Here is a 25564-nt window from a genome sequence, read left to right on the forward strand (position 1 = left end):
CCCAGTATTACCACCCAAACAAATGTGTCACGCACTGTTATCCCGTGCATAATGACCTACAGAGTACGATCATCGGTATTGCCTCTGCCACATCATTCTCTTTCTCATCGCTACATTGTGGAGACGTGAACTGAGATTTGAGAGGAATCTAGTTGTTGTTTTTTGCTGGTTTTACTTCAACATCATCTAGATTACGTTCCTCAGGGATAGTGGACAAGGACAGTCCTGTTCGCCTGGCCTGTCGGAAATGTCGGCGAAATTTTGCCTCTGACCCTCACAAACTTTGTTGTGATTGCCTGGCCGGTGTAATTTGGACAGACGCTGTTCAGAATGCGAACACCACACGAGACTCGCACAATCCTAAACCGTCGCCTGCAAAGAAGCCTAAGAAATCATCCAAGCCGTCTGTTACTGTCAAACCACCTTCCGATTTCGACTTGCCTGCGTTCTCGGTAACCGATATCAGATAGCTTTCTGACTAGTCCCAGATCAAGAACAGTCCGTCCCTGAAGCGTCCGGGTCTACGTCTACATCGTAACGGCCAGCTGACTTCGACGATCGGATGGTGATTGCAACAGTCGCTTTGGCCGGACCTGCCTCGACTAAGACGTTGATCGACCCCTTGAGCACTACTAGACCGTCCGCCACACTACAGTGTATAGGTCCAGTCCTCGAGACTCCAGGGTTTTACTCGCAGATTTTTCTGGTTCCGAAGAAGAAAGACTGAAGCTCCACCTTATTTTCAACATGATGATGTTCAAAATAATGTTGTTGTATCTAGAACATGCGCCACATTTTCGTATGAAGTTTATCACGCTTCTCACGACGATCATTTGTTCCGGCGATTTCAAGGTCACCCTCGACCTCCAGGACACTTGCACATTCCCATTCATCGCTTTGTTTTCCAAGGACGCCACTGCCAATGGGAGTTGCTCCCGTTTGGAATTTCTTTGGCCCTGTGGTCCTTTAATTGTTGACCAAGCCCATCACGAAGTTCCTGCACATCCGAGGGATCGTGTTCGACTCCAATATGGACAACTGCATTCAGGCCAATGCAGAGCCAGGCGTCCTTGAGCACCATCTCGAGTTTACCAAACGTTTTTCCATCAACTCGTTGTATCGTTAACATAGGCAAGTCCGAGATGACTCCCACTCCAGATCATCATGGCGCTCTTGAATACCCGACTCGGCAAGATGTTCGTTTCTCCGGACTAGTGGCTTAAGACACAACGTCTCATGCCGTTGGCACTCAGACAGCCGCTCCTTCTACACCAAAACCAACAGCTCCTGGGCCTTCTGACATCGGCGCAAACTCACTCTATGAGGGATCAACTTCACCTCCGGCTACTTCAGTGCTTCCTCATGCCCTACATCCGTAGTCACGATAGCCAGGTCATGCTCTCCGTGATGATCTACCTGCATCCACATCTTCAGTGGTGGCTAGTAACATCGAATGTTTGGGCCAGGGTCTCTTTGCCTTCGTTCGTCCCGACCCTATATCTCTTCATCAACGCATCAACCGTGGGTTGGGGAGCACACTTAAACACTCTACATGTGGCAGGCGTTGGTCCGTCGAAGACAAGCACCTCCATATCAACAACCTCGAATTCAAAGCGGTTATTCTGACGATGTCCCATTGGGCAGAGCTCCTTCATGCTTCGAATCTCATGATCTAGTCGGACAAGATCTTGTCGTTTAGTATATCAATATGGGCTTTACTGAATCGATGTCATTCCTGTGGCACTCGATTGACATCCAACTGATCGACTCACTCGGCATTCTGGTGTGACCTCCCGGGACTTCCTGCTTTTGTTGACTCCCTATCCTGACCAGAGATACCGTCTCCAACAGAATGGTTTCTTATACCCATCGATCGTCTAGTGGATATGCCAACTTTACGCATGTCCAGATGTCGACCTGTTTGCAACCTGGTTCAATGCTCAGCTACACTGGTTTACGCTCCCATCCTCGATCCTCAAGTCTGGGATCACGATGTTCTGATGATCTCATGGGGAGGCCTACGCCAACGCCTTTCCCCAACCGATGTTCTACTGTGTCAAGCAGAAAGTGGCATCCACCAGTCTCCTGACTCTGCTTTTGGTTGCGCCCTTTTGGCCATCTTGGAGTCCCATGTTGGACCTACTGAGAAAGATGGTTCCATCGTCTGATGACCTTCTTCTTCAGCCTCTTTCCCAGCTGCTCCACCCGTCGCCAGACACGCTCCATCTTTGCGTTTGGCTCATCCACACCGGTCACTCGTCACTAAAGGGTATTCCGAAAGAGTACTGTTGCGAAGGTGACATCACTCCTTTCACCACTGTTTCCTTTAGCTACTTATCTTGCTGTGATCAACTCAGTCTTTGCTACTACAATTTAATCGAAGGTATCTACAGTTGCTGAGGATCAATCCCTCATTCAGTACGAGAAGTTGGTGGACCAGTCATCTCGTTTCCGGCCTCGTCCTTTGATCTTAGCGTCATCCACCGCCATTTGACTTTGGCAGAATATGCTGACAAGCCTTTTGAGTTGATCACCTTCAAGAACATTTTTCTCCCGGCCCTTGCGTCTGCTGCAATGGTTAACGAAATCCATCCCCTGGGTGTTAACAGGCTCCAGTTTGAGAGACTACAGAATAGGAAGATGTTCCTGAGACCTTATCGTGAAAAGTCAGCTTCCGGGCCAATCAGATGGTTTGTTTACCATCGGCGCTGGCGTCCATCCTGAGCCATCCTGACCGTGAGAACACCCTTTATGTCCGGTTTGAGCACTTTATATCTACTTTGAAGCTGTGCTACATACTTCTTTGTTGAAGAATCCGGAAGAGCTCTTCCTTCCACTTTCCACGGCGGCCACGTTTCCTGTTATACAATCTCATTTTGGCTTCGCTCGACCACCCTTTAGGCTTTCACTTTTGCTGGAATTCCTTCCCATGTCACGTCTGTAGTCGCTTCTACCACGTCCCTTCATAGCAACTGCTCTCACTCCGCCATTATGGAAGGCTGCTTCTGGAAGTCTAATACGGCCTTCGGTTCCTACTACCTCCGTGACATCTCTTTTACAGGCTAGGGTATCTGCACCCCACCATCCAACCAGGGGATAGATGAATAGTGTGAGATAGGATAAGTTTGAAAAAATTAAAACTTTACAATAAATTGTATATTTATAATACTTATCCTATCTCACACGCTATATGTCCTCCCAACCACCCACACATCACACCTCTTCTCGCCTGTTATCTTTGTGAAAGAGAATGATGTGGCAGAGGCAATCACATGATCGCACCGTGTAGGTCGGGATTGCATGGGATTGTAGTGCGTGACCATGGTGATGCTGGGATGTGTTCGGGTGAATTGTTTTCTAGAAGCTGGAAACTATTCAAGCACGTTTCCACATAGGGTCGATAGAAGAAGGAAGAAATTCATGGTGTGAGATAGAATAAGGATTATTTATATACAGTTTATTGCAGAATTTACAAAAATATGAGTATTTAATTTGTAGACAATGCGTGGATTCCAGAATAAACAAACGTACGCCATCTCTGTCACAAGAGCTAACTACAAGGAGGGAACGGAGTCAGTTATGTTCGAGCGACATCACGACGGCCTACAGATGCCAAATTCACGTGCATAAGCCACCGCCATCAGGATACTTTGACATCACAGCACGCGCAGATTACAAGCATATTCGGGACGAAATGAAGACCGGGTGGCAACAACGTGTGACCTGGTTGATTGTGTATCATCGTACCCCAACGACGCGAATCGTTATTAACCGACGGGATCAGTTGGTCAGGCTCGATTACTTCGATGATGCACGTCATCGTGCCCAAATTGCGTGGATCGATGCTCATGATATCAATCACTGGATTGTCTGGTCCAAACTTGATTATTTACAGATCGCACAACAGAGAAACCAATATCATAATGCCATTCCTACAAAACGTTCCAGTTTGTATTTCAGATGTAACACACAAGGCGAGAGGAGCCTTTGCATGTGTTTGTGACAGGTGCCACTTGAGGCCAGGATACGTTAACCATTTCGCGAACACCTGGTATCATCCCTGATTGATAGTAATTCATAAAAAACATATGAAAATATAGTCGGAATCTTACAATGGACTCTGCTGTTAGAAAATGGATAGATCAAGGAATCGAGGTTGTTTTCTTTAAGTTTGTCGAGTGGGATAGTTGTGTATAAAGTTGAAAATATTTTGACAGAATTGAATTAGGTTCTCTTCTGTTTACATACATACCATGGTTGAGCTATATGGGTCTTTATCAGTGGGACCAACTACAAACTTTTCATGTGGGGCAGACAGACATTGGATGACAGCTGGATGGGACAGAACGGGTTTATTCTAATTTTGTTTCCTCTTTTTTAGTTTGTGCACCTGATCACAATCATGTTGGTAGCAGCTGTACTATAATAAGTCTTGGTAGCCACAAGCGGTAGAATTTCACGTTTTGCATCACGTTCTGTGGTCCCTGAAGTCCTGAAACTGATTATTGTTTTGTTTTTGTTACCTAAATTTAAGGCATCACTTCTGTTGTTTTCAGATTTGAAATTAAAAATCATGCCTTCTTGGCAAACGTTTCAAAGCAATATCAAGAACTACACTCTCGCTTGATTTCTTTCAACGACACAGTATAGTCTTGTTCTTACTTTTCCTCTGAATAAGTGGCAACAAATCTTCAAAATGAATGGTATCATTTGGCCTTAGTCCTATATTGTGATCATGACTGTGTCAATGTCTTTGGGGTGCTGGAAACAGACCCAATACATTAACGTTGGCAGTGCTTTGGTTAGAAAGACTATATGGCATTGTATATATACACAACAGTCGAATCCACTGATTTTCTCTGGACTTCGATAAGATTGACAAAATTAAAGGCAATTTGATGTATAATATATCTCCCCTAATCTCCTAACTTTCATGCGAATGTTGGAGTGATTTTCACAATATATTACAGTGTTGGTAACGACAATTGAAAACATTTCTGTTGTTGCCCGATCAATGGTGACTGGCGGACTCGTGTCTGTTGTGACTCTCCAACATAAATCAACCCACAAAGGGTAGATTCAACGGCATAAATGACATTTTTAGTTTGACATGACAGGTCCATTCCTCATGGGAATCCGCATTGGGGGAGATGTGTTGCTTGGTCCCGCAAATGTGCAACCAGATCCCTGTCTCAAAGATTAATCATGGTCCTTGATACAGTGAAAGGTTTTCTTTGTGTTCACAGAGGGTGTTTGAGTGACATTGATACCATGTGTGTTCTCAAGGACTCAAGAGATTACTGGACTTTTTGCAATCTCAGACTTCCTTACTGTCAACTTTCCCTTTATCTCGAGTATTATTCCAGCAGTCCCGGCCTTTAGTGTACATACACAACATTTGGGTACAATCGAGCATGTTTAGTTTTGGGCCAGAATCGAAAAATCATGATATTTTGGTCTTCTGAAGACGCTAGCTCCAAAGGTACGGCTTCGATTTTCTTCATCTATGTCTGGAGGAACGGGTGGCCCAGTCGTCTAAGGCGCCGCGTCTCGCTGTGCAGAGTTGCGTCCCTTGGGCACACCAGAAACCTATGATTGTTGGTATAATACCGGTAAGCCCCGATTGTGTTTTTAGGTTTGTAAGCACCATACCGGTGCTCGTGGGTTTCACCGAAGTGGTAAACGTCTGAGACCTGCATCACTTCGGGCTTTCCTCCCACATTAAGCTGACACGCCGTGATATGACTGGAATACTGTTAAAAGCTGCATTAAACCCATCTCACTCACTCACTCATCAATGTCTCATTGCGTAGCTAAATGTATTTACTTGAAATGACAGTGAGTTGGCCTCGTTATATCCCTAGTAGTAGTAGACTGACACTTGGTGTATCCTTATATCTTGTAGCTGCTATGTTTTTGCGTTATACGCCCCTGTGTTGAGCCGCACAGTTTTAAGAATGCACCACTCAGCCATATTCCAGCTATATGACGGCGGTCTGTAAATAATCGAGCCTGGACCAGACAATCCAGTGACGCAGTTGGGATTCGATGACATGCATCAACCGAGTCAGCGGGCCTGACCACCCAATCCCGTTAGTCGCCTCTTACGACAAACATAGTCGCCATTTACGGCAAGCGTGGGTTGCTGAAGACCTATTTTACACCGCATCTTCACAGGTCGAATATTGAATGAAATGTACAGGTATCAAATCTGGGATTGAAACCGCTATATTTAAATTGGTTAGTATCCCGAATAAGGGCAGTCTTGTTGGTCCACCGAATCCACATCATTTACAACATTAAAAAAACTTCTCGAAAACTATGCTTTTGACAATTTTCAGATGTGTTCATGTGATAGAGAATTCGACTTTGTGCGTTTTAATACTTTCATGTGTTTTGGCTTTTGACAGTGTCCATAGGAAAGCGTAAATGTGTCTTAAAGGCTGTCGGAAGCTGTCTAATATTCGGCCTCAACAAGAACAAGTGTTGGACCCAAGACGATATTCTTAGGAGCTGTAGATAAGGACGGGACGCGCATAAGGTAAAATATTTACACTGAATCAAGGACTTCAATTGAAGTTCGAAAACACGCCCCTTTCCATTCATTCTGTATGTAGTCTGTACTTCTGTATTTGACCATGTCAGAAGCCCAAAGGTTGCCATCTTCCCGACGCAAGCGTATCCACTAGCCTGTCTACGTGGAAAAAAGACTTTGATAATAAGGCTAGTGGACGCTCTTGCCTTGGGAAGATGGAAGGTTTCAAGTACAGGAAAGAAAGGAGATAGGAAGAAAGAAAGAACAGAAGGAAGACAAATAGCTGCATGATACTTTCAAACCATCATTTCAACGTCATTTAAATTTGACATTTCCTGTGGGCCGAAAAGCGCCTTTACACACCTCCCATGATTCCTTTAATTTGCATCCTTCATTTAGATAGATAAAGACATATACTGGCGTGGTATTCTAGAGCAGTGAGTATGGTTTTACGCCGCTTTTAGCAACATTCCAGCAATATCGCGGCGGGGGGCACCAGAAATGGGCTTCACACATTGTACCCATGTCGGGATTCGAACCTGGGTCTTCGGCGTGACGAGCGAACGCTTTAACCACAAGGCTACCCGACCGCCCCTATTCTAGAGGAACTAAAGATAGGGCGTGTCTGCCGTTACCGTATAAGTCCACATTAGTTTGGTAATTAAAAGAACACTGAACGTATGGTAAAGAGGCGTTGTTTCAAATGCGTATTATATTTGTATTATTATCTTTATGTGATTATTAATAACCACTGTACCCTTAACAAAATAGCTTCTACTTTTTTTATCAGAACAGTGCAGGACCGTCGTTGGTTCCGCCAGCTGTGTACGCACCTTTGCGCGCACATAGACGGAAGTAGCGGTCATTTTCCAAGGGAGGCAATTCTTGTTTATGCGTTTCGATTTTACGGGGCTTCTACCATTATCATAGCGGCGGAAACCAAGAAAGAGGATACCGGTCGGGACAAGGAAATGCTCTAACCACTGGGCTATCCTACTTCTCCTGGGTACAGGGGAACCAGTGATGAGGAAATCCTTGGCTTTATTTTGCTACCATGTGTTACAATATTGAAGCTGTCTGTTGTAATGTGGTTAGAGGGGGGTAATTCTTGAAGAAATCAGCATAATGATAGTATGGCGAACGTAGTAAATTGTATGTTCCCGTCATCGGGGACGCAGGTGGTCCAGTGGTCTAATGTGCTGAAATTTGCTGCCTTAGTTGTGCCAGGATCCGCAGATCGTTGGTTCGAATCCAGCATTTGCAATCGGTATATTTGAAGGGTCAGCGGCCTGTATCACTTTATCAAGCCGACAAGTGATCTACTGTTGAAAGGATGTTAAACACAACTCACTCCCTTGACAGGCAGCGAGGAGAGATAAAGTCAGCAGGACAAAAATTTCAGTATTTATTCTATCAAGAGATACGCGGATCAAGAAAACATTCACCAGAAATAAAATAATGATAAATTAGTAACAAGACTGTCGTGTCACAGGTTCAACCGTTTGTTCGAATCACCTATACACCAAGTGGCGCAAGTGTTAACCTTCAAGATTATGCTTCTGCATCTCCTTCACCTTCTTCCTCGTCGAACTCGCCCTCTTCCTCGGCGGTGGCATCCTGGTACTGCTGGTACTCGGACACCAAGTCGTTCATGTTGGACTCGGCCTCAGTGAACTCCATCTCGTCCATGCCCTCGCCAGTGTACCAATGGAGGAAAGCCTTTCTCCTGAACATAGCTGTGAACTGCTCAGAGATGCGCTTGAACAGCTCCTGGATGGCGGTGCTGTTGCCGATGAAGGTTGAAGACATCTTGAGACCACGTGGTGGGATGTCACAGACGGCGGTCTTGACGTTGTTGGGGATCCATTCAACGAAGTAGCTGCTGTTCTTGTTCTGGACGTTGAGCATCTGTTCATCAACCTCCTTCATGGACATGCGGCCACGGAATATGGCAGCCACTGTCAGGTAGCGACCGTGACGGGGATCACAGGCAGCCATCATGTTCTTGGCATCAAACATCTGCTGGGTGAGCTCGGGCACGGTGAGTGCACGGTACTGTTGGCTTCCTCTGGAGGTCAGGGGTGCGAAGCCGGGCATGAAGAAGTGAAGACGGGGGAAGGGCACCATGTTGACAGCCAGTTTACGAAGATCGGCGTTCAGTTGACCAGGGAACCTTAGACAGGTGGTCACTCCGGACATGGTGGCTGACACAAGATGGTTGAGATCACCGTAGGTTGGTGTGGTCAGCTTCAAGGTTCTGAAGCAGATGTCGTACAGAGCCTCATTGTCAATGCAGTAACTTTCATCTGTGTTCTCAACCAACTGATGGACTGACAGGGTGGCGTTGTAGGGCTCGACGACTGTGTCGGACACCTTCGGTGATGGCACAACGGAGAAAGTGTTCATGATTCTGTCAGGGTACTCCTCCCTGATCTTACTGATGAGGAGTGTGCCCAAGCCAGACCCAGTGCCACCGCCCAGAGAATGGGTCAGCTGGAAGCCTTGTAAACAGTCACAGCTCTCTGCCTCTTTGCGGACAACGTCCAGCACGGAGTCTACCAGCTCGGCGCCCTCTGTGTAGTGACCCTTGGCCCAGTTGTTGCCAGCACCGCTCTGACCGAAGACGAAGTTGTCTGGACGGAAGATCTGTCCGAAGGGACCAGATCGGACAGAGTCCATGGTGCCTGGCTCCAGGTCGACCAGCACGGCACGGGGGACATACTTGCCTCCTGGAAAGGTAAAGAAGATTCTCAATACATTTGCAACAACAGAAGGAGTGAGGTGAGGTGATGTGGAGTCGCGTTCAGGACTATTGCTATAATATGGCGACGTGCATGTGTGTGTGTGTGTGTGTGTGTGTGTGTGTGTGTGTGTGTACACATTGATCATGTCGCAGTTTAAACATGAATACCCAACTCAATAACAGTACACTGACGCAGAGACGACCAGTCGTAGTTTGCCGAGCGCAAGGCAAGATAACAACAAGTATATTCTTTTAGCTACTTTTTATGACGCGGTCGGGGATCGAACCATCGACCTTCCGCTCTACGGGGAGACGCTCTGTCCACTATACCACGGGGGGGGGGGGGGGGGGGGGGGGGGGGGAGTCTTTTACAACCATAAAGGATGAAACAGTTTAATGTGAAGAAAGGTGACGTTTCAATGAATCTTTCGTATTAAATAGAACAGTAAAATACAAAGAATAAAAAGCCTTGATTATAATTTGATAATGATGTGTATTCAATTCGATTATTTATATTGGGAAATAAACTATGGATATAAATATGATGTATGATTTATTTGCTGGACTGTGCTACCGTTCTTTAATGTTACATATTTCCTCCAAACCCCCTGCCATTATATCGCATGACTAACAGTGATATAACCGATAAGCCTTACGATAATGTCATCTTATCAGTAGGATTCACTGACATTAGATAAAAGTGACGTCAGCGATAACGGTTGCCCCAGGCAACAGGGATGTGTGTAATAGCTTCCGGGTACGCCATTCACAAGATAAGAGGCCAGGCATCGTGTGAAGTGCTGGAGGAAACGATATGTGTAACAAAAATGTTCCGGTTGTGAAAAGTTTTCTATTTGCATGCGAAAGTACGCCGAGTTCAAAAACTTAAATAAAAATGTACGGTCTCAAACAAATAAAAATATTTCTCATAATCGTTGGGGTCTGTTAAAACATGTCAGGCGAATATGTTTGTTCTAATCTTTGCATGCCAGTATTTAGTGCAAATTTGACTCTGGGCAGTATTATTGAAAGACTTAACAACACCGTCCATTTTTCATTGTTATTCCTGAGGGTTCAGGAATCAAAGTGCCCTTACTTCAAAAGGGAACGAAATATCGTTAAGCCGATTAGAAAGGTCGATGTCGGATTATCTGTCAGTAACAGTTTTGACCGGACTGAGGCCTGAGTTGAATGATGTAAGCCATGTATTTGCGTTCTTTTGTTCTTTTGTTGTGTAAGTTTGGTTGCATTGTAATTGTAAGCTGAGTCTGGCCGTATTACAACTCAATACTATTTCTAAGTGTAAACTTTGACCTTTTTCTTTCTTGTCAATTTTAAACACGTTCTATCCGAAGTTATATAAGGCTTAATGTGAAAGGTATATATGTAGGTATATCGCACCTTGAAGTAGATACGTTCTGTTGTATATTTCATATTATATATTATTGCCTTTCCTCACCTGTAGCCTCGTTGTAGTAGACGTTGATTCTCTCCAACTGGAGGTCGGAGTCACCGTGGTAGGTGCCGGTGGGGTCAATGCCGTGCTCGTCGGAGATCACCTCCCAGAACTGGGGGTAAAATATTTTTTATTGATAATGTGTTTTTAAAATTTAAATAGCAAGAGACATACATGTACCATAGAAAAGTAAATCTATAATTACTTATTAATGAGATTACAAATTACTAGTGCGGCTTGATAGCATTGGACTAAATGTATCAGTTTTGCCTTTGGTGGGAAAACCGGTAGGGTGAGAACAGCTTAATGAGAGCCGGCTATCTGATACCAACTAGAAGCAGGACAAGACACGGGAATATATAGGTAGCAAAGTCATGCATAATACATAGAGAGAGGGCTAGAAGTAACCCCAGGGAGAAGCGAGACTATTAAACAAGCTCGTATGCTCTCTTGTCTACATTTTAAGTCTCCAAAAGGGGATTTGGGATATGTGATAACACGAAACTATACTGAATATAACAGGATCAGGAATATATTTGGGATAATTCATATGAAATTGTGTGTCTTTTTTCACTGCCAAAAAATATGCCCAAAATATTCATGATCCCCAACGTTTTTTGTTCAGTAAATATTATTCCCGTGCCATAGATATTCGTAGATTGTACAAAGTCCAGTCATAAAAGACTTATCAGGTGCTTAATAAAAGCATATGTAATATTATTACTGGGCGGGAATACAACTTACATATGTCACAAAAACAGATATTAATAACAGGACTATAACTGTTAGGCGTTATAGATGACATACAGCTATGCTGCGTTAAGAATGCTGGGTATAGGGTTTCAAGGTTAAATCACCTCAATCAACACATAATTGCATATACCAGAAGCGACAGATTTTCTAATTAAGAAATATAAATGGTTGAATGTTTTATATATTTTTCAAATTCACTCTTTAGACGATATCTACACATATAATGACACACGTATTCAATTGCTCACCTTATGGCTAGATAATGCTTAATAAAAATACACTAAAACAATAAGAGAAAGAAGTTCACCTTGGCGCCGATCTGGTTGCCGCACTGGCCAGCTTGCATGTGGACGATTTCCCTCATGGTTGGTTGTGGGTGGTGGTGGTGGCCGTGGTGGTGGTGGTTCTAGGGGTGCGGTGAGAGACCAGAGTGATGAGACAGGGAAAAGGGGGCTCTTTATACCCCCGTCGTCTGATCCCGTGTGTGATGGCAACAGTATCGAAGTAAACTAATTGGCCTCGAGTCAATGGCGGTATCAGTAAGCAGGGGTTTATCTTTAAGTGCTTAAGGGAACAAACAATGGACGACGTAATGGGGTAAGCCTCAGAGGATTTGAATGGTCAGTTAACAAGCCTGGTGGATCGACGGATTTGACATTGGAAAGATTTGCTGCTGTGTGAACAATACCAGGTTGATGACATATACTCTCGTCAACAATAAAGCAAACGAGTGGGTAATGTAAACTGTGATTTCAACAATATATGTTGCTTATGTCGGTTCATTATTTTTTAACTAAACTGACGGGTAAGGAAGACATACACTCATGTTTGATGGTGGCTAAAAATGAAACAAACAAGAAATGGTTAGATGATGATGTGTTTGATACGAGTATCAGAGTTGTGTCTTAGACGTTACGTTTGCAGTATTTCGGCGACTGGTTTCAGCCAGGTAAAGTTTTGATAACTTTTGATTTTTTGTGTCAAACCTAGTTTTCAAGTGCATACTTTCTCTTGCCTGGCAGTTAATTAAAACCATATACCGGTAAGTGGTTTGGGGAAGATGGTCTCGTGAAATTTTTGAAGATTGTCATTCTGTTTAATGTTAACAGTGACGTTGTTTGGATGGATGTTTTCCATACGATGAAAATAACTAGTTATTCAGTATGAACACCTTTATTTTTCTCACTAGAATGCTTGCATCGGGGGCATATGAAAGTATATACATCATATATGTGTTACAAAATTAATTCATTTTGATATTTTCCATACCACTTGCAGCACTCATTTATTAATGTTTGGAGAGAGAAAATACCACACTTTTAGTATTACCGAAAGAACTGCTGCATCTGTAAAAAACAATTCTCTCCCGAATATATTAGTAGGGAATATGGCGTCATTCTTTTTCGACTTTGGATAGTGTTTGATAGTGTTTCATAAACACATGCTTATGATACAGCCGGAATTCTGCTTTGGACTCGGCTTTTAGCAGAGGTTTCTTTTGAATACGAAATGGATTTTGTCACCTCATTATTCACAAGGATACATAAATGGCTGAGATATAGGCTACGCTTTCAACATGACCGATACAAATAAGGAAGCTTTTGGGGTCAAGATTAGTTTCGTTCTTGTTTTAAGCCGCACTCAGCAAAATTCCAGCTATATGACGGCGATTTGTAAAAAATCGAGTCTGGACCTGACAATGCAGTGATTGACATAATGAGCAGCAATCTGCGCAATAGGGATACGATGACATGCATCAACAAAGTCGTAAGGGGCGACTAACGGGATCGGGTTGGTCAGGCTCGCTGACTTGGTTTGATGTCATGTCATCGTATCCCAATTGCGTGGATCGATGCTCATGTCAATCACTGGATTGTCTGGTCCATACTCGATTGTTTCCAGAGCGCCGCCTTATAGCTGGAATATTGCTGAGTGTGGCGTTAATCAACAAACAAACAAAGCAATCCTGCAATCGCTTTGTGCAGGGCTTAGGACCAGTAACACCATACATTGAGCTGTACCAAGGTTGTCTGCACTTTCTAACCAGTTCAAACCTTTTAAATGGATCAATGACTTTGTTGTTGTTTAACCCCGCACTTTTCAGTAAATTATTGTGAGTGAGTTGGGTTTAACGCCGCTTTTAACAGTATTCCAGTCATATCACGGCGTGTCAGCTTAATGTGGGATGAAAGCCCAAAGTAATGCAGGTCTCAGACGTTTACCACTTCGGTGATACCCACGAGCACGGATATGGTGCTGACAAACCTAGAAACATGATCGGGACGAACCGGGATTTGAACCCACAATCATAGGTTTTTTGCGCAAGCTCCTCACAGCAATAGCCCGTTCACGGAGCTCTCTATACTACCACCAGTCATAACTCCCCACTGTGATAGGTGGCCACAACTATGATTGGAGTTGAACTAGCAACCGAATGACCGTTATATTTACAAACAAGTAACGACTGTCGTGACGCCGAATACTTTCATCGCTGCTAAATTACTTCCTTTGTTTGTCAATTTGAATTTCTGTTTTATTAAAACTATCATGTTATTGATATAGTAAGAATGTAAGGGAGAAGTTGGTTGATTTTCCGTTAGTCTGCAATCTCGAACCAATCTGATTATTAAAAACATCAAAGTAAATTCATCTGGAAAACATGGTCAGTCGTAAACCTTTTCAAAATGAAATATGATGGCATTCCCAAAGACATAAACAGAAGAATAAACATTACTACATTTGGCGTTACAGTGCAAATTTCAAGATTCTTGTAATGGCCGCGCCCACACTGGTGGCAGCGATGTTACCGAGAGTGTAACGAAGGTGTCACGCGCTGGGAAGGAGCTTGGTTTCTTGCGAAGCCAAGGGAGGCAACTCTGCACAGCGACTCGCGGCGCCTCAGACGACGTGTCGTAAATTATCGAGTCCTAACGTGACGATCACATGATTCGTATGATAAGCAACGATTCGGGGTACGGTGACAGGCAATCCACTAACCACCCGACCCGATCCGTTAAGTCACCCCTTACGACCAGTGTGGGTAGGTTGCAGGGGGTCAATTCGAACCCGGAATCCCCCCGAGGTTGGGGAATAAATCCTATTTCCGGTGCACCGTTTACTCACTATAGTCCAGATGGGTTTATAGCGAAGCGGCCCAAGCAAATCCAATTACCTGTTGTAAATAGACGGGTAGTGAGCCTTTGGATCCCGCCGAGCATCTATCATAACAGAAATAATGCTTGTTCTGTCAGACGGAACACATTTCTGCAATTAAACGAGGTGGTCCTGAAATTTCATTCCCCGTGTATACAAGCATAAATTTTTGACAAATTCCTATCATAATTGAGAAAACTAGTTTTTCAACAGCAATTTTTTTTTTTTTAAATTTAAAAAAGAAGGTTTTGAAACGATTTTTCAAGTGTTCTTGACTATAAGAATACTTGCATATCAGGCAAGTAGTTTGTTTGTGACCTGGCGGTTGAATACATAAAATGTGTTTCACATGTACCACAGGGGAGGTTTATATGTACCACAGGAGAGGTTTATATGTACCACAGGGGAGGTTTATTTGTTTATATGTACCACAGGGGAGGTTTATATGTACCACAGGGGTAGACACCTTTGTCAACTAGCCTGGAGCTCCATTCAGAATAGTGATTTATGTAAAATAAGCAGACTTGGGGAAAAACAAGAAGTCCCTTAAAATTTCCACTTGTCTCAGACTAGCGGCCATGTCTACCCCGTGTACCATATAAGAATAATAGAAATCGATAACATTTAAACAATTTTATTGCTGTAACAGCATCAGAATGGTACAATGTGCAAAATGCAATCAAAAGGATCCAACAGGAAGATTGAGCAGAAGCATTGCACAGTGACTGACGTAATGATATGATTGTCAAGAACTGCTGGAATTCAGTAAGAAAACAAAAAACTTGTTCTCCATCACGAACACATTTGTGGCTTACCTATTTGGCAAAATTTGGCAAAAGGTGATTTAAATAAATGCAAACATGGAATATTGCGTATCCTGTGTCTCAATCGGAACACCTTAATTTGATCAACAAATTAAAGTCTTTGGCAAAAACACCAAAATGACCTGGCAATATATCAAATGAATGCTGTTATGTAATACTGATTAAGTACAAGCAATACAGTGAAACATGAAATATTTATGAACACTGACCAGAAATACTGTAAATTACAATGGACCCTTTAGCCACTTTGATACTAAAATACTGACAACAGAACACTGGAACAAGGACAATTCTAGTCCATGGACAGACTGTGACATAAGATTGAACAGGCAGAATCTTTTAAGGAAGAGCGGACAGACAAAAATTAAGCCATTTCTCCCTCTTCTTCCTCGTCGAACTCGCCCTCTTCCTCCGCAGAAGCATCCTGATACTGCTGGTACTCGGACACCAGGTCATTCATGTTGGACTCGGCCTCAGTGAACTCCATCTCGTCCATGCCCTCGCCAGTGTACCAATGGAGGAAAGCCTTTCTCCTGAACATAGCTGTGAACTGCACGGAGATGCGCTTGAACAGCTCCTGGATGGCGGTGCTGTTGCCGATGAAGGTGGCAGACATTTTAAGACCACGTGGTGGGATGTCACAGACGGCGGTCTTGACGTTGTTGGGGATCCATTCAACGAAGTAGCTGCTGTTCTTGTTCTGGACATTGAGCATCTGTTCATCAACCTCCTTCATGGACATGCGGCCACGGAATATGGCAGCCACTGTCAGGTAGCGACCGTGACGGGGATCACAGGCAGCCATCATGTTCTTGGCATCAAACATCTGTTGGGTGAGCTCGGGCACGGTGAGTGCACGGTACTGTTGGCTTCCTCTGGAGGTCAGGGGTGCGAAGCCGGGCATGAAGAAGTGAAGACGGGGGAAGGGCACCATGTTGACAGCCAGTTTACGAAGATCGGCGTTCAGTTGACCTGGGAACCTCAGACAGGTGGTCACTCCGGACATGGTGGCTGACACAAGATGGTTGAGGTCACCGTAGGTTGGTGTGGTCAGCTTCAAGGTTCTGAAGCAGATGTCGTACAGAGCCTCATTGTCAATGCAGTAACTTTCATCTGTGTTCTCAACCAACTGATGGACTGACAGGGTGGCATTGTAGGGCTCAACGACTGTGTCAGACACCTGAAATAAAATGGTATATTATGTACTTGTGAAATATATATGACAAGGATTATTCATAACTAACATATTTTTATAAAATTATGGTAACTGTCAATATGAAAATGTGTAGTGAGAGGGTTCAGTCTCGTGCTGCTGTTATATCATAGCGTGTCCCTCGCTACTAAGGGAGGCAACTCTGCTGACAGGGTGGTGGTCCCATCCCCCTGCCTCCTGATGAGACATTTGGCGTGACAATGTTTGTTTGTTTGTCTTTAACGCCGCACTCAGCAATATTCCAGCTATATGATTGCAGTCTGTAAATAATCGAGTCCTGACCAGACAATCCAGTGATTGACATGAGCAACCATCCACGCAATTGGGATGCGATGACATGCATCAACCAAGTCAGCGAGCCTGACCACCCGATCCCATTAGTTGCCTCTTACGACAAGCAGAGTTGCCTTTTACGGCAGGCATGGGTTGCTGAAGACCTATGGCAGAATCCGATATAGAACATCTCATTGGTAATTTGAAAGTTCTCAGAAGTGTAGTATGGAAAACATTTTTTGTTTTGCACCTACCTTTGGTGATGGCACAACGGAGAAAGTGTTCATGATTCTGTCAGGGTACTCCTCCCTGATCTTACTGATGAGGAGTGTTCCCATGCCAGACCCAGTGCCACCACCCAGAGAGTGGGTCAGCTGGAAGCCTTGTAAACAGTCACAGCTCTCTGCCTCTTTTCGAACAACATCCAGCACGGAATCTACCAGCTCAGCACCTTCTGTGTAGTGACCCTTGGCCCAGTTGTTGCCAGCACCGCTCTGACCGAAGACGAAATTGTCTGGACGGAAGATCTGTCCGAAGGGACCAGATCGCACAGAGTCCATGGTGCCTGGCTCCAGGTCGACCAAGACTGCACGGGGAACATATTTGCCTCCTGGAACAAAGGCAATCAAATCTTGCAGGAGAAACCTTAAAATCATTGAAATCAACCATTGTCATAACTATATACAAGAGGCCCATAGGGCCTGTATCGCTCACCTGGATATTTACGCAATCATGACAAAATATACATTTGCTTTGTACATGTATGTAATACTGCAAATATTTCGTAATTTTCAACCCTGTCAGCATTTAAAAGGGTGAATGGCAAATCTGAGAGCATGAACGTGTACTTGTCTAGATACAAATGTAGCATAAAGATCTGAACTGTTTCCATGTTATAATCCAGAGGCAAGGCTGGACCCCAGGACGAATCCTATTGGCATAAATGTATTATTCTCTTCATAACAAACAAATGTATACAATATATCTGTTTATTATAGGGTGGGGATAATATCGGTTTGCAGGTTATGGAAACAAACAAAACAAATGGGCCAAAATGAAAAGAAAAAACCCACAAGATTTTATCACAGCAGTCACAAAAATTATTTCTCTTTTGGTATCTTGCAATGTTCTTAGTAGCAGACAAGCAGTACAAGTTGCTGCTTGTACTAGTCTGGACTTATACTGGTTTCGTAGTGCTAACCAACCGAGAACCCATGCTGCAGTCTGACCTGACTCAGACAAATAATACTGACTAAGGCAACCAATTATGTTTGATCCCCTTCATTGCAAGTGCCATGCAGGGTAACAAGGAGTACCATCTTTTAACATCTTTTGATACGGCGTGGCTGGGGAGAAAATAACCAACTGTCTGGTCTCTTGGCAGATGCTCTATCATGTCTATCTACCAGACAATGGAGGCCGTCTTCAATTACTTTGAAGCCATGCTTGTTTGTTTGCTTTTTAAGGCTGCACTCCGCAATATTCTAGCTACATAACAGCGGCCTGTAAATACGAGTAATTAAGTCTGGACCAAACAATTCAGTGATTGATATTGAGAGCAACCATCCAAGCCATCCGGGTACGATGAAACACAATCAACAATGTCAGCATGACTGACCACCCTATCTATTAAGTAATTTTGTACTTTAAAAAAAATGGCTGACAAATTTTAAGCCTCAAATCCTCATGTCTGAATGTCCCCATCTGAATTTTAAAAATTTTGATCGCATTTCTTACAACTCTAGAAAGTTCAGTAAAATTCAAGATGCATTCTACAACTGATTCAGCTTTTGACATACTAAAAGTCAAATGACAGATATAGGACTCCATGAATATTATTTGCCTCCATTCTGCTACGCATATTTGATGCAATAATGTGTACGAAAACGTGATAATAAAATATTGCAACAATTCAGAAATTAAAACCCTTCATTTACACAAGAAAGATGGATAGGGACATTGCAGTTCTCTAGGATTCCAAACCTTGACAGGCAAATTGAAACAAAAATTGTGATAGTGTTAACAAATATGCTTTTTTCAATGTTCTTATTTTTGTAAATTTTTAGGAATTGGAATTTTTTTAATTCAAATTGGGAACTTTTATCACCATAAGGTGCAAACTTGGAACCGAATATCGGACTCGAGATAAATTCCCAGTTCTAAGTTTAACCAGATCATTCTTAATTTAGCAGGAAAGTGTTGATTCATGTGAATTGGAGCCACATTTCTGATGGCAAGCCCTCTATCATGTTCATAAACTGTACCACCTATCTATTGTGCCTACCAGAAGCTTCGTTGTAGTAGACGTTGATTCTCTCCAACTGGAGGTCGGAGTCACCGTTGTAGGTACCGGTGGGGTCGATGCCGTGCTCGTCAGAGATCACCTCCCAGAACTGCAGAGCAAAAAACATAATTTAGTCACTCAGACTAAAAAATAAATGTCTAAGATTAGCGGAAAAGGAGTAAGACTAACAGTTTTCTCCTGAAACACAGTCTGCAAAAGCGAGTCTACTTCTGTTGCTTTTGTCTAGCTAGCTAACTAATATCGTGAATATAGTCCACATAAATTAACTCTACAGAAAAATAAGTTCAGTCCAGTACAGTGAGTGAGTGAGTGAGTGAGTTGGGTTTAACGCCGTTTTAAACAGTATTCCAGTTATATCACGGCGTGTCAGCTTATTGTGGGAGGAAAGCCCGAAGTGATGCAGGTCTCAGACGTTTACCACTTCGGTGAAACCCACGAGCACGGGTATGGTGCTGACAAACCTAGAAACATAATCGGGGTGAACCGAGATTCGAACCCACAATCATAGGTTTCTGGCGTTTCCAGGGGACTCAACTCTGCACAGCGAATCGCGGCGCCTTAGACGACTGGGCCACCCCTGCCCCCCAGTCCAGTACAGGAGTAGAAAATAAACTACAGACGACAAATAATAATGTGTATATTTATGATGCGTCAAATCCATGTCCTATTCCGTGCTCAAAGCACTTCATTACCCTGGTCAATGGATCAGTGTGCACTTCATTTATATTCTCCTCTCCCTGGGGAGTACACAACCCAAGCTGCCTGTGAGGCAATAGAAGGCTAACAGCCACACCACCATCTTATCCTACCGGGTACCCATTCACTGCTGGGTGAACAGAGGCCTAAATCACTTGTCTATTGAGACACCACATGTGCTTCAGTGCGGGGGAAGGACCGAAGCCCCAGAAACTATCAGGAGTCAAGATGCCGAACGCGGTCACCCATCCAACTTCTCTCCGAGACCAACATTGCTTAACTTCACCTAGTTGACTAGTTAAAACTTAACCAGTCCGGGCCCAAAACGTTTGAGCACACAAGTCCGAAAACATCACTTGACATCATTTTCAGTAGACAATAGAGTTAATGTATGGAGTAAATACCATAACAAATAGCTTAATGACAACTTTCAGATGGAAGTTTAATATATTACGTGCAAGCTAAATGCACAACACGTGCAGTGCCCAAACATTTCAAAATCACAAGGAATCTTCATACTTGATACATAGCATCAAATTTGTCATATGAATGCAACAATACTAGGGATGTCAACGATTCACTGATCATGCTGATACATCGATACAATTTTCAGATGATATCATCAGTCAGGGTGGCCTCTTTGGGATGTGGATTTTCAATTCCTACTGCAGGACCCGGTTTTTCGCGTGCGTGGGCAAAGTCACTGAAGCGTGTGTAAAAGGACTTTGAGTATCATGTGTATTGGTGTTACTTCACCGTTAGTGCTTGGTTGATTCCCGGCCTTCATTACCACCAGGAGGCTCGTTTAGGTGTCTGCGGCCTGTGCGGTTAGCGGGTGAATGTGGATACATGGGAAGACGTGTGAGTGCTTGAATGTGTGTGATTTAAAATTGACGTGTTGCACTATCAGGATTGTTTGATCATACGCGAAATACTAATCTGTATCAATTCATATTTTAATCCTGTATCAATTCACATGTTAATTTTGTATCGTTTCACAGACGGAACATTAATAACAGCAAAGTGTAATGACGTATCTTGGTAAAATGGGCTCTATCTACCATTTAATAAACAATTTTGTTATTAATTTATGCTATATCTACATTGTACAGTGTTTTATCTGAAATAAAGTATTGAGTAAAATAAAACATTTTTATCTTCAAATATGAGACCAGACATACAGGAAGTTTGAAACTTAACAATGTTTATGCCGTGTTTTATGAGACACACACATGCATCCAGTTAGCAAAAATGTAGAGAATGAATGCAGGAAAAGAATATACTGCGTCCTGAGGGATGCACAATAATATTCATTGTACCTACAGTGTATCAAGCAGTTATGGGGGTCAGTTATTTCATTCATCAATCATCACCACTGGCCATGTGATCATAGATTCATTCCAGGCTCTAAGTAATTATCAAGATGTACAGTACACTACACCATTTCATTACTTTACAGGACCCTCATATAACCTGCAAGGACCCCAACTTTTGTAAGTCAAGGTAAAACCCTGCTATAAGATATAAAATACATCCAAAATTGCTGCAAAATATGTATCGTATCGTATCGTGAAAAAGGTATTACGATACATATCGTAAGATCGTCATATTATGACATCCCTGAACAATACTCATTATCAATCATCACCATCATCATCATAGACAAGTGTTTAAAAAAAGTGGGGTCCTAAGGTCTTTGAGCTGCATACCCCGGGCCCCTAACAATCTCTAACATTCAAAAATGGTGTTCAAAATTAAGGTGGGTCCTGGGGTTTGCCCCCATAGTATTTGAATCTAGGCCTTAGGGACCTCTAACTTCTAGACATCAGATATATGCTTATGGAGCACCCTTGACTTTCCTTTTTAACTACAAATATTTGGAATAGATTAAAGCATCACTTTTGCAAGACCTGGGACACCAAAGATGTGACACTTGGTCCCTCTATCGTTACCAACACAGAAAGCACTTAGCAGAATTCACCAACTCAAATTTGCTCCTTGCTACGCTGAAGGCCAATGGACAGGCGTACATTATAAATAATTGCCCATGGGGGCTGGAGCTAAGTGATAATTAAATGAAAGATCAGAATTACACAAGCCACTACTGTGGCACTAGTCCAAGACTAATGAAAACCTAGAAAGTTGCTTTCGTACAAAATCTAGACATTTAACATCAACTCACAGCCCAGTTTGAGCTGTGTTGGTAGTTGAGGATCAGTGAAGGTCCGGGGTAGAACTGGTCTTCAGCAACCAAAGCTTGCCGTAAAAGGTGACAACCGGTATGCTTGTTGTAAGAGGCGATTAACGGGATCAGCTGGTCAGGCTTGCTGACTTGGTTGATGCATGTCATCGTATCGATGCTCATGATGTCAATCACTGGATTGTCTGGTCCAGACTCGATTATTTACAGACCGCCTTCATATCAGGGTTTCTGATGGCCGTCGGTCACTGGTCATAGACCAACAAAATTTAAATTTGATCGATGGTTTGTTTAAGTTGTCAGATATTTGACTGATGTGATAGGTAATGCTAAGCAAGGCGTCACATGTGTCATAATTTCATGATTATAGAGTAAATAGTAAGGATTATTCCTACTTACAGTATTGATTTTAATGACCAATGAAATGCTTTCTGCATACATTTATTTATTGTTATCTCAAAACCTTTAAAGGGGCACTGATCTAACGCAATTCCCCGAACTGGTTGTTGCCTTTGTTATTGTTTTTTCCCCCGTGAGTACCCGGATGATACGCAACGCAACTGAGCATGACCAGAGACTGGGCTACCGTCTGCAAGGACAGTTAAATAAACTTGGAGGCTGGAGGTAATATTTGTTTTACGCATTTTTGCATAAACACTGATTGGTTAACTGTGATCTATAAAGATTTCGACAAAGGGCGCATTTAATTAATTTCTTCAGCCTAAACAAACAGATAAAAAGAACGGCGGAGCTCATTGGATGTCGTCATTTGGAAATACCCCAGATGGTAAAAGTTTAATACTAAAAAAAGTATCCATGCAGTGAAAGCGTTTTCGGATTTCGGATTGCGTCGATAATACGATTACTTCTCCCTTGTTGTCATCCACGTTTTCTCGTATAACCCTACACTTGTGTATTTGTTGTCATTCACTTGATGCTCAGTTAATGAATTTATTACAGGTACAACTAGTGGTAGCACCACTTAGATTACCTGACAAAGGTTGCCATTTGGCATTTATTGTGTCTGGGGTAATTATTCAATCTAAATCCAGGTTTGAAGTGAGGTGAAATGTGTGTTATGTAATATGCACGTGGCAGGCCCAGCGAGAGATGATTGATCAGTTGATTTACTTTTTTTTGTAAATCAACGGATCGTTCCTAGTCAAAGGATTAACAGAAAATACGTTGATTGATTAATCACTGTTATCTTGCACAGTGGATATGTCAAAAGTGAGTGTTTACATGTCTAGGTTTACTAAAACAAAGGGAATACACTCATATCATGGCGTGAAGTGCCGATGTAAAAACAACATCCTTTGTTCAAAGGTTTTACTGATAATACGTTGATTGATTGATCATTGTTATCTATCACTCAATAGATTTTTTAGGAACCGTGGACGTTATGAAAATAGTTGTCACGTGGGCTTTCTCAGCCGACCCTTGAGACTTGACACCTATGTGAAACACCTGAAACAATCCAAGTGATCAGTTGAGAAACGAACACGGGTTATAATATCCCGAAACGATATATATCTTTTAAAATATTTGATTGTTACAGAGACATCGAATAAGTTTCTTTGTACAGCTGCAGACGAGTGGGATATTGTTCCTTTGTGTGGATATTCACGGATACATTCCTCGAACAAGGAAGCTGCCTAAAATTTATACACATAAATTTGGTAGGTTGTAATTATGGTATTTGCATTTTGTTTTCCTTCATTTAAACGGATAATTCGTTCTTGTTTCTCTACGTCTTGGTTGGGAAATTCTTCAATGCGCGATATACGTTGTTTTCACAGGTCTTTTCCTTTGTATGCGTGTATATATTACTGTCAATTTGTAAAATGTGATTCTCTCAGGCACTTTATAAAATGTGTAAATATTTCAGTCATTTTGACTAAAAAATCTGTCCAGATTGATTAAGACTATCAAAAGGGTCTACAAACATCACAACAGATTATTATGTAGGATTAGAAGCCAAACAACATAGAAATGTACTTTTCAACGTATCATTTTCAGTCTCTTGGTGATGACATTAAACATCAAAATGTTTGGAATTCGTTATCATAACAATAGAGATGGAAATGTTTTTCAGTCAATTTGTAAAATAACTGAATATTTAGACGTTTAATAAATATGTTACACATTTTGACAGTAAAATAATATACACACTATAAAAAAGCAATGCTCAGGTGAAATATTTACTTTATGTTGCAAGTCAAAATTGTGTAAACGAAAATCGCAAAATAAAATTACCAAGCAAGTGACTTATCAAAATTTCGTCACCATTACCGAGGCTACCCACAAAGATACCTACATTTCCTTATTATCTCATAAACTGTATTTCATTTTGTTGATCAATGTGACCATACGCCCTTATTACTACCGGTATCCAAAAAAGTCACTAATGCGCTTACGAATGGCGCAGCAGAGGTCGCGAACTAGTCTAGATTTCTGCTATACATCCGGGTACTCACTGGGAAAAAACAATAACAAAGGCAACAACCAGTCCCGCGGAATTGCGTTAGATCAGTGCCCCTTTAACAAAGAAAACCACAAGAATAAAACAGTTTTAAATGAAGGGATTAATTTCAAACAAATAATTTTCCTGTATATGTGAAAGAGCTGGCTAGACTTGCCTTTATATAAATCTAGATTAGTTTTGTTTTCATAAAATGAATATACTTCACAGTTATGGTGCAGGAATGCTGGGTCTTCAAGATCTGTCTGTTGGTAAATCTAAGCGAAGTTTCTGAGTAAATATGTTGTTTTTTTTTTGCATCTTCACTTATATATCATATTTCAGCTGTAGAAAGGCCTCATTTCCTATGCACACCTAGGCTACACGTCGTGTCTCGGGATCGACGCTCAGCTGCCTCCAGTCTACACGCTGTTTTATCAATCAGGAACACTTTTTCATATAGAAACCTTATCTGATTCTCCGAAATACTTCCTGTTTCCTGTAAGGCTAAATTATTTTTTTATTTCCTAATAATGACCAGCGAGCCGTGAAAAAACGCGCGAACCAGATCCCTGACAGGCGTGAGAAGAATTGACCATGTCAATGAATGATTGCACTAAACCCACAACATATTCCGTCTCATGATTTCACTACGGTGAAATGTATTTTTACGAAAAATATCTGACACTAGTTACATATAATAACAATGGCCGGTCTTCCCTGTCATGTTTTACCGACACGTGTTTTCAGCAACCGTCGGAGCGATAAGCAGATTAAATCATGAGACGATTTACCTTTGAACCAATTTGGTTGCCGCATTGGCCAGCCTGCATGTGGACGATTTCCCTCATGATCCTGTCTCAGATGCGTCTGTCCGCTCTCTCAAAAATTATCTGCCACCGTGATTTGCACAGGAATAAAGTCACTCGTTCTTGGAACTTACATAAGTCAC

The 25564-nt window shown here is 42.4% G+C and overlaps 2 protein-coding genes across 2 annotated transcripts; both read right to left on the reverse strand.

The window, feature by feature from the left end:
• Nucleotides 1-7927: 7927 nt before the first annotated feature.
• LOC124112506 (tubulin beta chain-like) lies at nt 7928-11946 on the reverse strand. The gene is made up of 3 exons (XM_046472659.2): nt 11795-11946; nt 10738-10846; nt 7928-9264 (listed from the first exon to the last, which is right to left on the reverse strand). The coding sequence occupies exons 1-3, from the start codon at nt 11849-11851 to the stop codon at nt 8087-8089; spliced, it is 1344 nt and encodes a 447-aa protein (XP_046328615.1). The 5' UTR covers nt 11852-11946; the 3' UTR covers nt 7928-8086.
• Nucleotides 11947-15258: 3312 nt separating this feature from the next.
• On the reverse strand, nt 15259-25564 carry LOC124112509 (tubulin beta chain-like). The gene is made up of 4 exons (XM_046472663.2): nt 25407-25564; nt 19235-19343; nt 17205-17560; nt 15259-16644 (listed from the first exon to the last, which is right to left on the reverse strand). The coding sequence occupies exons 1-4, from the start codon at nt 25461-25463 to the stop codon at nt 15829-15831; spliced, it is 1338 nt and encodes a 445-aa protein (XP_046328619.1). The 5' UTR covers nt 25464-25564; the 3' UTR covers nt 15259-15828.

Source organism: Haliotis rufescens, unplaced genomic scaffold (genome assembly GCF_023055435.1).
Source record: "Haliotis rufescens isolate VD_foot unplaced genomic scaffold, xgHalRufe1.0.p SCAF_17, whole genome shotgun sequence".
Classification (NCBI taxonomy): domain Eukaryota; kingdom Metazoa; phylum Mollusca; class Gastropoda; order Lepetellida; family Haliotidae; genus Haliotis; species Haliotis rufescens.

Bases quoted from the DNA above. Each gene is read 5' to 3' on its own strand.
- LOC124112506 (XM_046472659.2), bottom strand. From the start codon at position 11,851: ATGAGGGAAATCGTCCACATGCAAGCTGGCCAGTGCGGCAACCAGATC. The intron at 10,847-11,794 runs GTGAACTTCTTT...TTTTACCCCCAG, and splicing joins GCAACCAGATCGGCGCCAAG to TTCTGGGAGGTGATCTCCGA. The intron at 9,265-10,737 runs GTGAGGAAAGGC...TTACCTTTCCAG, and splicing joins CTACTACAACGAGGCTACAG to GAGGCAAGTATGTCCCCCGT.
- LOC124112509 (XM_046472663.2), bottom strand. From the start codon at position 25,463: ATGAGGGAAATCGTCCACATGCAGGCTGGCCAATGCGGCAACCAAATT. The intron at 19,344-25,406 runs GTAAATCGTCTC...TTTGCTCTGCAG, and splicing joins GCAACCAAATTGGTTCAAAG to TTCTGGGAGGTGATCTCTGA. The intron at 16,645-17,204 runs GTAGGTGCAAAA...ATTTTATTTCAG, and splicing joins CCGTTGTGCCATCACCAAAG to GTGTCTGACACAGTCGTTGA.